The following is a 13,915-nucleotide window of genomic DNA, read 5'->3' as shown; positions in this document are numbered from 1 at the left end:
CCACTTTGGCATAAGGACTAGTTTGAGCTACAGGCATTTAAACAGCAGGTGGAGGAAGGGCACTCTGAGTCTCCCCTTTTTCTTCCTAAAAACAGGAGATAAAACCCCCATATGGAATATGCCCTCACTACACCAGAAGGAAAATAACACTCTTATGAAGGACAGGATGTTGAGGCTGAGAGAATTCTATACAAACCTTATTAAAATAATTCTTACCTTCCTTTAGCCTCTCCACAGTTACTTTTCCACAATTGCTTGTTTGTTCAGCTTTGTAGACTCAGGTTTTGCCACTTCTTTGGGGCTTTATTTCCTCACGAGGGCTCCCGTGTCACATAAAACTTATATTAAATAAATGTGTATGTTTTTGTCCTGTAATCTGTCTTATGTCAATTTAATTCTTAGGCCCAGCCAAAAACCCTAAGAGGGTAGAAGTAAACTTTTGCTTCCCCTATAGAGGCAAACCCCAGATACATTTATTCTATTAGTGCAGAGCATACCACCCTAGGTGTCTGCATCCCTATTTTCTCATAGAAAAAGTAGAAGCTTGGTATGATACACTTGATACGCTTGATATGCAGTGTGTCGCTCGTGGATGAAAGTCCTTATCTTCAGTTTATTCTTCAGATTAAACTGCCATTTCCCAGTTCAGTCTATGGACGATACTAACAGGAATTATGTGGGAAAAGATGTTCCATGGTCAATCACGTTCTGGAAACACTGGATTCCTTTACTGCAAGCCTTCCTAGAACCAACAAGTTAATGTATACTGCGATTCTCCAGGAAAGGGATCTTTCTTTATATCTCATATGGTGAGGCAATTTAACATTCGTTTAAATTAAAAACGGAAGAAAAAAATAAAGAAAAAAAAACAAAACAAATTTTTTGATTGCAAGAATCCATTACAGAGAAATAAGGAGGCAGCTAGGAAAATACTTCTATTAGTAGGCTTTGGGTAACCTAGAAATCTGAAAATCTGAAACTTCCCCCATGCCATAAAATGTTTCCCAGGACTGATACTATCTTTTAAGGTCTCCTGTCTATTTGGTAGCATTTGTGAAGTACACTGAAGGTTTTTTCCTGGCTTTTCTAAAGAAGAAATTCATTCCATTAAAACCACATTTGACAAAAATTTTTTAAAAAAGAGATACTGGATGCTAAAAGGGCTTTCTGAATGTTTATTTTTGTATTTTTCAAGTCAAGACTGTATAACTCTGTATGAACTACCTAGGATTTATATACCAGAATAAAAAGGACAAGCAAAGGTTGTATAGGATATCTGATTCTTTTTTAATCTGAACAGAAAATAAGTAAGTATACAAGTTTGCTAAAGAGAAGTGGTAAAAATTGAATGTTACGTATTCTGGAATCAGTACATCAAGTTTTAACTTTGGTAGTCAGTGATTCTTATAGTTAATTCTGCAAAAAAAAAATCCAAACCAGTTATGCAGAAACAAGAATATAAAAAGCCCCTTTCTGAATCCCAGTTTGATAAAATTGATTTCATATCTAGCTTATTGATAATACTCAATTTCAGTTCTCCCTGTGCAAATAATACACATAGTCATTAATGGTGGTCTGGTGAGATGAATTTGATTTCTCTTAGGATACAGTTCAACATAATGACCCAAATATAAAAAAGTTATTAAAGAGTCACAGAGATAAAACAGTGACTTAGGAAACATAATTCACTCATGTGCATAATTTTATAACGTATTTTTTAAACATAAAATCACAGTCAAAGACAGTGATAACATTGCATACTCAGTGCTTTACTTCATGTAGTACATTCCTATGGCTCATCTGGAGTTTAACACCATGTAACCACCGCACTTCTAATGAATGGGCTCCTAACATACACAAATCCATCCAATTCTTTAAAAATTCTAAAAATCTTATAAGACCTTGAGCTTGACATGTAAGGACTTTGTGTTTTCATATCCCAATCACTGAGAAGATTAGGTGTGAAACACAGTAACCATCCCCTGTAAGCAAGACTGCACATATACTTTTGTTGCATCACCACAAAGAACCCTCAGAACAACTCAATAATGAAGATTGCGAGGGGCACATTTATTATTTAGCCAAAGAAAATCCAAATGGCTTTCCTGGATTCAAATGTACCCCAAGACATAAGCAAGGAATGAGTATAACTGTGGCAGCTAAAGACATCTGCCACAGGGTAATAAAGGCCATTATGCCAAGATGTACATTTTGATAATACACTATGATTTGTTTCCCACTATCATGGGGGCACAATAAAATGAAACTCAAGACTATCTTGTTAGAACAGGACAAGTGATGACCCTAGTTTTAAATAGGGTTCTTCATTGAAGGAAAAGATAGAGCCATAAAAGTCAAAGTAGCTGACTTCAAATGGTTTACATCCCAGGATGAATCAGGTTACACTGATTTAAGCCCAATTTAATTTAGGCAGGTTTTTAACCACAAGAATAAGGACATTCTTAGTACATATTAATAATTAAACCAACATATACACAATTAGCAATATCCTATATAATATTAAATGTTTCAACAACTTATTCGCAATTATTTTATATCTAGTTAATTTGTTGTTTTGTTTAAAAAAACAAGCTCAACTTTATTTTACAATGTACTTTGTATTTCTAATTGTATTGTGTAATTATTTCATTGAAGCTGGTTCAATACAGTTCTCTGGATTCTAAGAGCCAAACTCAATTGTATCTTCTGTTATCTGTTTGAATTCATAATTGCCTCTGCCATCCATATGCAGGTAGTACTATGGGAAAGAAGGGGGAAAAAAATCAATAACTGAGAATCTCCTTTTTGTCAGGAATTTATGTAGAGGTTATTATACAAGAAAATGATTGAAAATAATTATTTTAAGCCACTAAAATCTTCAAAAGTTTATACTCAGAAATGCATACCATTTTCCAAGGACAGACTAAAAGAAGATGTCCACTCTTTCTAAAAGGAGCCACAATATACATCTGCTTGTAGTGGATATAGTACTTTCCATTAAGAGAACTAAAACACCAGACTTCCTTATTATTTTAAAGGAACCAAATCTGTAAGCATCCCACAAATTAGAATGCTTCTACCACTCCACAACCAAGGATCTGATCTACAGAGGTGCAAGTGCACTAAGTGCAAGTCTGTCGTATAGGACAGCTTCTAAAATACTTACTTTAGCTGGTTTCCCAGATCTGCTCAGAACCTCTAACTTAAGGTTTTTTGTTCATTTGTTCTTTGACTTAGCAGAGGAGGATGAGAACTACAGAGTGAGCCCAAATATCTCATCCTATGAAGATGCTTAGGACAGTTACAAAGCCTTCCATTTTATTCAGTGGTTTTTTGTTTACAGAAAAGACCTTTGCTTTTCCATTTTCTATACTGTTATTTTTAAGCTATTCTGGACTCTTTAACATTGCAGTTCTTTGTGTTACCCCTCCTTCACATGATCACTGGCCTGATGGTTATTTTGGTAACTGTCTACACCTCCAGGAGAAGAGGAGAGGGGAAACCCAAGTCCTTTCACTGTCCTATGGCTGTAATGTTTATGAACTTCTGAGAAAACACAAAGGCTTGGGTATATTTTAAACTGCTTTGATTTCTAGTTATTTAGTTTTTCATTTAATTCATGAAAATGGGCAAATTATGTCATTAAGATAATAAAACTATCTTTAAAAGTCAACAGCTATATAGAACTTCATCACGGTTTATTAAGAACTTTCATACAGGCTACCTCTTTGATCCTCACGGTAATCTATGAGACAGTTAGGCAAGGATCAATACTTTATTATACGAAGGAAGCAATTAATGCCAGAAACAGTGATGCCTGAACCCAGGTTTTCTGACTTCAAATCCCATGCTCTTCATTTAACCATTTATACACTATCATCTAAACCGTAAGGTTCTTGAGTGTAAGGACAGTACTCTGTATCCCTCATGACACTTAGCCCAGTATCTGGTTAAAACGATAATCAATCAGGTATGTATTTTATGGGACAAAACACCCTTACCATGTTCCAATTTTTCTCAAACCTTCTCTGTATCATTTAGGAAGGAAAAAAAAGGAAAGAAGAGAAGAAGGAAGGAAAGAGGGAAGGGAGAAAGAAAGAAAGGATGGAAGGAAGGAAGGGGGGGAGAGAAGAAGGAAGGAAGGAAGGAGGGAGGGAGGGAGGGAGGGAGGAAGGGAAAAGAAAAGAAACAGAAAAGAAAGAAAAAAGAGAAAAGGAACTAAGCTGGGTTTATTTTTAGGGTTTGATTATTTTACATTAAGAGTTGAAAAGAACTCCCATACTGAGAATGGCACTATGGCACTGCTGGAGCACCTGTACCCATGTAAACCTCACTGTAATATCTTTGTAAATTATAGTGACCACCTAATGAATTCTATTTATTACAGTGTGAGGACAAACATAGCTGACATTATACAGTTTCCTCCTTGTAGTCCTGGTCTCTACTAAAACTGTCCCTAAACTCTTTGCTATCTGATCCTTCTTAAGACTTTCTCCTTCTGTCAATACAGAATGGTAAGAAAAAGTTTATTTGGCCATAGTTGTGATAAGATTATGCACATTTTAATCAGTTATTATACAACAGTCATTTATAAAACTGGAGAACCACTAACTGGTTCTCTAATATCTATCATATATAACTAGGGACTGTTTACATATATTGTAGCTTTCAAAATTAACAACTACAATAATATTTATGAAAATCCTGTTTTATAAAAATGAGTTAGAGTCACCTTTTTCCCTTAAGTTATGTATTTATAAGGGAATATACACCAAGAAATCTAAAACCATAATCATCTGAATTCATATATGAAAATAAACTCTCACTATACCATTCAGTATAAGAAATACAAACCTCATGGTGTTTCCAAAGAGACTTTCTATGTGACACAGTGAAGAGGGTAATGCCAACCTAATATAAGGAAAATGATTTAGGTTTATATCAATAACACAGAGTCACAAATTAAACTAGTCTATATAATTTAAGCTGTTAAGATGACTGTCTTCAGTAGCTATAGTTAAAAATCAATGCCAAAGAGAAAAAACTATTAACTGATGCCAAATGTTTAAGGTAATGCAAAGTACAGGCCATTGACCACATAATAAAAACTAACAAGTATCAACAGAGTCTTTAAGAAAAAAAACTAAACTAATAGGTACTAGCTTAATTAAGTGTATTATTTTGTTTTGGGCAGAAAATATATATCCTAGCACATTTTATATTTTATTGTGAAAAAATATATGAAAAGAGTATAAAGGTGGTAAAAGTAGCAAAAAGTCAAAAATAGGAAAATTAAATCAATATAGTACTGCCTACAGTAAATTTGTTTTTCAAATACAGGGTCATAATCTTTTATTGGAAACCCTTATTTTGGAATGTCTTAGAATTCAGATTTTGGAAAACCCCCAGAGGGTTCAGAGGCAGAATTCTGAAATCAAACACATCAGTGTTTCTGCAACAACACATATGGACATGAACATTCAGTGAGATAAATAAGAGCTTAAAAATCTTCTGTTAGCTCAGGCCAGGTCTGGCTACCCAGTGAGCTTGCTACAAAATAATGAAAAATCTTTTGGTTTTACAAGCTTACTGGATTTCAGACTGTGAATTAGGATTTATGGATTGTTCTTCAAATTTTCAAAGCAACACTAAGAGATACAGCTAGTTGCTCTGGATCAGTGATTCTCAACCAGGGAGTGGAGGCAGGGGATTTTGTCCCATAGGGGACATTTGGCAAGGTCTTTTTTGATTGTTGCAACTGAGAGTGCTACAGAAGTCTAATGAGTAGAGGTCAGAAATGCTGCCAAACATCCTACAAAGCAGAGGACAGCCTCCCACAACTGAGTCATCCAACCCACAATGTCAATAGTGCTGAGATTGAGAAACCTTGCTCTAGATCAGTGTTTCTCAAAATGGACCTCTTGAGGCTGAGATACATGCTAGGGTAGCCAGGAAATCTCCACCATGAGTTCTAATTTTTATATTCATTTTGATAATTAAAAAGAATTTTGAGTAAGTATATTCTTCTTATCACTTCTATCATGAGATTTAAGTGCCCAAGTTTGTGTTTACACTTCTGTTGGCACCAAGTGGTGATTTAAAGTGGTATCATTTAAAACTTTTAATGTATCATAAGTTTGGCTGCCATGGGAAAGGTTCTCAAACAGGTTAGGAACTGCATGACAAGTATATGGTCAGTTATTAATAAAACATATATTTCGATGGTGTAACACATCTTATTTTTGAAAGCTCACTTCAGATATTATTTCTCTTACAATTCTAAAATAACTGGATTAGATCTCAACTTAATGAAGGCATTCTTTATAATAGAATTACTTCAGTCAAAATACGTAAGCAAAATTCAAAATATAAGATCTGGACCTCCTATTATTTTTGGACCTCAGACTAAACTTAAACCAGTGGTTTAGTTTCAGCAAAACAGTATCATAGGTCTCTCTAATGCTGCAATTTTGAAACTGTGTTTTAAAGTTTTATCTGTACTTAATTTATAAGTTTATATTGGTTTTGTAGCTTCTGTAAATGAGTTTTAAGTTTAAGTTCATACTTCATTTCATGCTTATCCATATTCAAGTGCCATTATAGTAATACAATTTATCAACTGGGGGCTCCATAAGAATTTTTTTCTTTTAAGTGGAATCTATACGTAGGAGAATTGCATCCTTTGTGGGGACTTGCAGCCTACAGCTAGATATAAGAGGAAACTGCATGGACAAAATTACCAGCAAAGAGCCTCTAAATCACTAATCAAGTAGAGACTACTTGGTTTTATGTGTAAGAGATTCCACAAACACCTCTAATGCCTATAAAATCTGAAAATATGTATGGACAAATGGATAAAAAATTATAAATGACTAAAACTGATTAAGAGCAGAAAACCATTCAAGAAATAAAATCAGTAGCTATAAAATCTTCCTAAAAGATGAATGTAGCAAATTTATTCCTTCATCATTAGGCCACTTCTTCTCAGACTTTAATGTGCATTTGAATCATCCGGGGGTTTTGTTAAAACGCAGGCTCTGATTTAGCAGTAGGGCTTGAGACCGCATTTCTAACACGCTCCGAGGCAATGCCGCTGCTGCTGAGCTGTGACCACACTCTGAGCAGCAGGAACTGATACCGTATACATGCATCATGACTTTTTATATTTATTGTGAACTCCCAAAGAACAGTTACAACATGGTAAAAGACTCCTGTACTTCATTTGCTTACACTGAAACTCTAAAACAGTTAGATTATGCTGCTCTTGTTCTCAAAATCCAACGAAAGTATAGATGATGGTGACAATTCCTCACAGGAAAAAAAAACAAACAAAAAAACTGAGGCGACTGAATAATTACTTAAAGAATGGAACCAATGTAGAAAGCCTCAGAAAAGGCTACTAAAAGAAGCCTTGGTAAGATACTGGCCAGGCCAGAGAAAAAAATGGATAAATTAAAAGTTGCCAAATAATTACTGTCGAATTTTTTTAATTAAAGTTTTTTTTTATTTTTTGAATTTTCTTTATAAAGAAACAAATGATATTTAGGTAAAGTTGATGGAACAAATTAAGAAAATATCAGTTTATTAACTCTGAGTATAGAGAATGAGTTAAAAGGAAAATAAATTTAAACATTTATTTTATATCTAATACACGGCTAAAAAGAATTATATTCAGAATTCATTGATAATTTCTTTTTACTCATATCTATTAATTATCAGTTTAAAATATTAAAGCAAGATATCATCCTATGATAGTAATTTTGTCACTTTACAACTTGGAATCTTCTTTTTGGGTAGATATTTGGTTGGACACAGAGTAAACTGAAAGGGGGGACTGAGAATTTATCACACTTACCTTTCGACAATGACTGTAAATGTAGTCTTCCACATCCACACTAACTGCACTTGTGCATTCATCCAAAATGGCAAACTGAGGCTTATGATAAAATAATCTTGCCATCTGAAGCATAAAAAGAAATATTCTGTATAATCATTTAGAGAGCTAAAATTAATACGGGAAAATAGATTTACTTTAAATTAAATACTCATTTACAGTCTTCTAAAGCAAAGATGAAAATTATTCTAACTCAAAAAATCTACTTCTCAGAAACAAAAACAATATAAAGAAACCTGATTGTTTTTATTGTCTTCCCGAACAAAGGGGAAAATGTAACACATGGGAAATATTGTTAAGAGTAAAGCAAAAACTTTTAAGACTGATGGGAGATGAAGTTGAGTTTTAAACTAGTATTAAAGAAAGTTCTCTAAAACAGGTTAGAGGGTACACATTTTGATGAAATCTTAGAATTCAGACTATAGATGACTCATACAAAAACTGACTATTTTTAAACATTTTGTTGCTTAAGTAATGTCAATTAATATTATGTTGCCAATTAATATTCCCACCAACAATGTTTGAGTGCACCTGTTGTATATATCCCTGCGGTCAGTTTTGGGCATGCTCATTTTTAAAAGGCTGTGCTAATTTTATAAGTGAAAATTAACATCAAGGTTATTATAGCTTACATCTCTTTGATTAGCAGTAATGCTGAACATTTTGCTGTTTATTTTCCATATGTATCTTATTTTCTGGGAATTATTTATTCTGATCCTTTGTCCAACAGATATTCCAAATTGTCATCTGCTCCTAACAATGATCTCCATGTTGCATGACCAATGGACACTTTCTATCCTTGCCCAATTTATCTTCTCTGCAACATTCAACGCAGGTGACCATTCCCTCCTTCTTGAGAAAGTGAGAGTGAAACCATGGATTTAAGTTTCTTTCCATTTCTTATGCTGTTTTCTCAGTTTCTTTTCCAGCATTTTCTCTTTCACTTGACCATTAAATGTTGGGGTCCCTGAGGGTTAATTCCTAGGTCCTCTCCTCTTTTTCCTATGTTGTTTCTCTCTGAGTAATCTCATCAAATCTCATGATTTCAAATATTATTTACATTTGTAAACTCCCAATATATCTCCCTCACCCATACTTCCCTTCTAATTTCCAAACTGATACACAAAAATTCCTATTTGATCTTTCTATTTGGATATCTTACAGGACTCGCAGACTTTAAAAATCTAAAACTCAACGGATTTTCTAGATTTTTCCCTTAAATCCATTCATCCATTTCCCCCACCCCATCTTGAACATTTCAGAAATGAAACTGTCAAACAGCTGCTCAAGCTAGAAAGCTGTGAGTCCTCCTTGATCTTTCCCTTCTCCTCCTCCCTTCCCCTCCCCCCCATTTTTAGTCCATTCAAGTCAGTCCTGTGGACCCTACTCACCTTCCCCCAGCTCACAATCATGTCCTTAGCCCAGAGCATAATCCTCTCCTGCCTGGATGACCACAAATAGCCTCCTGTTTCCTCTTTTGCACCTCTTTAACCCATTCTCCATGTAACCAGAGAGGATCTTCCAAAAACGTAACAGAGAATTTCATTCTTCTGCTTAAAACCCTTCAATAACTTCCCATTTCACTTAGAATAAAATTCAAACTCCTTACCATGGTCTACAAGGCCCCGCACAACCTTATTACTACTCACTCTCTAACTTCAACATTCCAGCCACCATCTCCTCTCAACTACCAGGACACAATGTGTCACAGGTCTTACAGGCTTAGCACATGTCGCTTTCCTTATGTCTCAAACGCCTTACTCTGCTCCTTGCATCTTTCAAATTTCTGCTTAATGTCACCTTCTCAAACCTACCCTGATCCCTTTCCCCAATCCAAGTGGGTCCCTTCTGTAACACCTCTGCAGCTCTTCACATACTGTAAGTTGTATGTTGTCTGTTTCTTTGTCTACCCCTTAGGCTATAATATTCACAAAAGCCGAGACTCCGTTTTAATCACTACTGTACACCCGACACCTGTAAAGTATAGGAAACATTCAAATATTTGATAAATGAATGACTAAAACATAAAAACAGCTTTCTTGGGGTTTATATCTTATTTATAAGAGGTGTGAGGAAGGGGAAGCAGCAAGGACAGACCATCAAGAAGTTCAGCTGTGCAGAGAATGAAAGGTATAGACTACATGGGACCTTTGGTTAAGGCAGAGTTTGCTTTTCAGATCACAGAGACCTGAAAATATCTTTCTATAAGAGGACTAGAAGAGATTAAATATGGGGGGGGGGTTGTCGGGGGGGTGCATAACTGAAGGAAAGGGATGTGATAAAGTTGGAGGAGGGAGGGTCCAAAAACATAGATGGAGACATTTAGCCTTTCTCAAGAGGACGGAGGACATATCCTCCACAAACAGTGGGAGCAGGGAGGTCAGGACAGCCCAGTGCAAAGTTACTAAGAGGAGTGATGATTTGAAGGCATTCCACAAATGCCCCTCCTCTGTGTTCCCATGCAATGCTTTGCATACCTTCGTCACCACACTTAGCACATTATATGGAAATTTTCTCATCATGTTTCTTTCTCTCTCCCACCATGCAGTCAGCTACTTGGTTTCTCAGTCAAGGAGATTTTGGAATATACGAACTCTGCAGTCATACTGCTGACTGAGCATGACAGGCCACTCCCACCCCCCACCAGCTTTAACATTTCCTAGATATCTTTGCCTGGCAAGCCACTTAACTGTTCTACATTCTATTTCCTCTGTGAAATGGGACACTCACAGCTCTCATCTCACAGGACTATGGCGAGAATGAAATGAGATAACCTGTGTAAAGTGCTTGGCATACTGCCTATCGCCTATTTAGCACTCAATAAAAATTAGCAGTCATGTAACTGAAATAACAGCAACTCTTTTTTCTTTAAGAAGTAGGAGGAGAGTTATTCTGCTCAGAGTGGTGGAATAGGTAATGGGGTAGAAAGCCTGAGACTGGTAGTTTTCAAATGATTATCTTGCAAAATGAGACAGAGGGACAAAAATCAGTAATAGGATTGCCAAGCCATGCTGTGAAGCCCTGTGAGACCGGAAACCATGGAAGTGCAGTGCCACCAATCCATCTTATTCTCTGATTTTTTTTCCAGCGGTGCTCAGAAGCCAATGTACAGAAATGCCAAGGCAAACAATTGCTCTTGGATTGGTGTTTAAATAATATGAGAAAACAAAAAGTGGGAAAGGAAGTTAAGGGGAAAGGATCATTTGTTCATTCCTTTAAGAAATATCTCCTGTGTACCTCCTATGTGCCAGGCCCTGGATTGTTAAGTCTGTGCTGGACAGGAAAGAAGGTAGTCAGAAGGGAATTGATCAATTATAGAGAAGGAATGGGTCAATATTAGAGAGATCTCAGTGAGTTTGAAGAACGGGGACAGTTGCCAATTAGGTAAAAGAAAAAGAATTCATTTCAAAAATGGATTTAAAAAAACACTAAAAATCTTATGACAGTGGTATGTCTGGTAAGGTGGTTTGGGCCTTTCTTTACACTTTTATAAATATTCCAACTTTTCTATCATATATACTTTCTCATAATTCAATATAAAAAAACCATCACTAAAGAGGAAGAGCAAGAACAAAAGAGTAGAAAAGAAAACTATGGGTCAGAGAAATAAGACAGCCCAATTTATGATACTAGGTGGAGCAACCCTGGCTGATGTTTGGACCAGGGTTGGACTAGCTGATGGCTGGACCCAAATGGGTGCAACGGGGGAAAAAGGCATGTCACTTGAGACTTCAAGGCACAGTGAGAGAAGAGAACTGGTCAGACAGTTCATCTGCACATTGAAGGCCATATACTGTAATGTACTGGTGAAGAGCAAGAGTTCTGGGGTCAGACCCACCTGCACGTGGATCTCAGTTCTGCCATGCAGCAGCTGTTTGGTATCAGTAAGCTGCTTAAGTTCTCCAAGTCTTTCCCTCATCTGTACCTTACTTCACAGGGTTCTTGGGAGAATTAAACAGGACCTGCCATTCCAAACCAATCTTTCCCTCATCAGTATTCTAGGGCATTTTCTTTGTAACTATCACTGAAGACTGCCTGCCTGGTATCACAATTAAATGAGCATATCTGGCTCTCCTAACTAGATTATAAAGGCAGCCACCTAGCTAAGTGCCTTTCATAGAATAGATTCTTAGCTAATCCTAAACTCTGTGGCAAGCATACCATAATTAATTTTTTTGCTGTTAAAATAATGGAATAATATTTCCCCCTATATTTATGTTGATATTTTTCAAGGGACTTTTAGAAATGTGTTCACCAGATCTCCCTTTATTCAGTAGTTTTATTCCATTCCCTCAAATTCAAATCCTGATTCTCCTTACCTAAGAGTTCCTTTGGTTCATCTGTTTTATACCAACCTTCACTCTTATAGATTCACTGTTTTGGTTAAACCTTTCAAAGTCTGTTCTTCCTAAAAATTATAATTTTTATAATTTATAAATTATAGGTTTTTATAATTTATAAAAATTATGTCTTCTCTTCCCATCAACTTTTTACTTTGAAAATTTTAATCCTACCAAAAAAATGAAAGAACAATAAAATGAATACACATTCTCCACCCAACTTCAGCAATGTTGATATTTATTGCATTAGCCTTTTCTAACTCCCTCCAAACCCTTCTAAAGTAGCAAAACAATATGCTCTCTTTTAAACTTCACATTCAATTCTCCAAATGTTGGCCTATACAGAACACACCCTGTCAAGGGCTTGGCCATGCAACCGTGTTACAGGTGAGCTCTCCCCATTTCCCAGCTCTATCGTGGTTCATCTGGCTTTACAGGGTTCCTTCCCCCACTCCCTATTCTTCCAAAATAAACTCTCACTCCTCTAGGCACACCCTTAAATTTCTTATCTTCTAATAAAAACTACCCTCTGTGTAACATTTATACCACACATATACAATTCCTTAGTTTAAGCAGATTTATTTTTCTTTCTGAGTCTCCATTGTGTCCACTTGTGAATCTTGCCTTATCCTTCCATTTTCTTTGAAGTCATAGTATAGGAATTTAAATTAGTTTTCCTGAATTGCAGTTATTTCTATAGGCATCTTCTAAACTGATTTCAGAAATGCCCAATCACTTTAAATTCTCACGCCTTCAGCCCAATTTCCACTTTGAGTATGGCTGGTATCACTCTTCTCTTTTGTTTATGATTCATTCATCACTCTAGATTAATCTCACTAGCCAGACAAATCACAATATTAAGTTGATATTAAGTTCATATAGAATGGGTATGATCTGGAGAAGAACAACATGCAAAACAATCAGGGAATAGGAGGTAACCAAAAGGTAGAATATAACCTGAAGATAAACAGTAAGCAATTCTGAAACAGGTCCATTCTTCTGCTATCTTCCCTTGGCTACAGTTTTCTCTAATTTCCACAAGGTTATAACACTCCCTCCCCAAAAACTTCCTCTGGATCTGCTCAAACTATGGTATGTCTAGTTAGAAAATGACTCCCTAAAAGTTATCCCCCTTGGGACTTCCCTGGTGGCGCAGTGGTTAAGAATCCGCCTCCCAATGCAGGGGACACGGGTTCGATCCCTGGTCTGGGAAGATTCCCACATGCCACAGAGCAACTAAGCCCGTGCGCCACAACTACTGAAGCCCACGCGCCTAGGGCCCATGCTCCACAATAAGAGAAGCCAACTCAATGAGAAGCCTGCGCACCACAACAAAGAGCGCTCTAGCCCCTGCTCGCCGCAACTAGAGAAAGCCCGCGTGCAGCAATGAAGACCCAACGCAGCCAAAAATTAATTAATTAATTAATTACAAAAAATAAAATAAAAAAATAAAAGTTATCCCCCTTTACAGAGTACTCAAAGAATCACTCTTAATATGTCACATTTTGTAGTCATGTTTGATTGGGATAACTTTAGTTGATCATAAAATAATTCCTTTCAAATGTTTCTTTATATTAGGAAAATTTTTAAATTCTAAATAACTTTAGGTAGTAGATACTGAGCCCTGAAACAAGGATAAATATAATGATAAAGGGAAAGGACAAGAACAGAATAAAGAATA

The 13,915-nt window shown here is 36.1% G+C and overlaps 1 protein-coding gene across 1 annotated transcript in view; it reads right to left on the bottom strand.

The window, feature by feature from the left end:
* Positions 1-1,268: 1,268 nt before the first annotated feature.
* ABCD3 (ATP binding cassette subfamily D member 3) overlaps positions 1,269-13,915 on the bottom strand; it is an 82,409-nt gene continuing 69,762 nt past the window's right edge. Inside the window, exons 21-23 of the mRNA XM_036856731.1 lie at positions 7,856-7,960; positions 4,855-4,911; positions 1,269-2,758 (exon numbers count right to left, since the gene is read on the bottom strand). Coding sequence (XP_036712626.1) covers positions 2,681-2,758; positions 4,855-4,911; positions 7,856-7,960 — 240 coding nt within the window. The 3' untranslated portion in view covers positions 1,269-2,680. The remainder of the gene's footprint in view (positions 2,759-4,854; positions 4,912-7,855; positions 7,961-13,915) is intronic.

The sequence above is a fragment of the Balaenoptera musculus genome, chromosome 1 (genome assembly GCF_009873245.2).
Source record: "Balaenoptera musculus isolate JJ_BM4_2016_0621 chromosome 1, mBalMus1.pri.v3, whole genome shotgun sequence".
In the NCBI taxonomy this organism is placed as follows: domain Eukaryota; kingdom Metazoa; phylum Chordata; class Mammalia; order Artiodactyla; family Balaenopteridae; genus Balaenoptera; species Balaenoptera musculus.
Note: the sequence above shows the minus strand (reverse complement) of the source record. Positions and strands in the feature narration are given on the sequence as shown.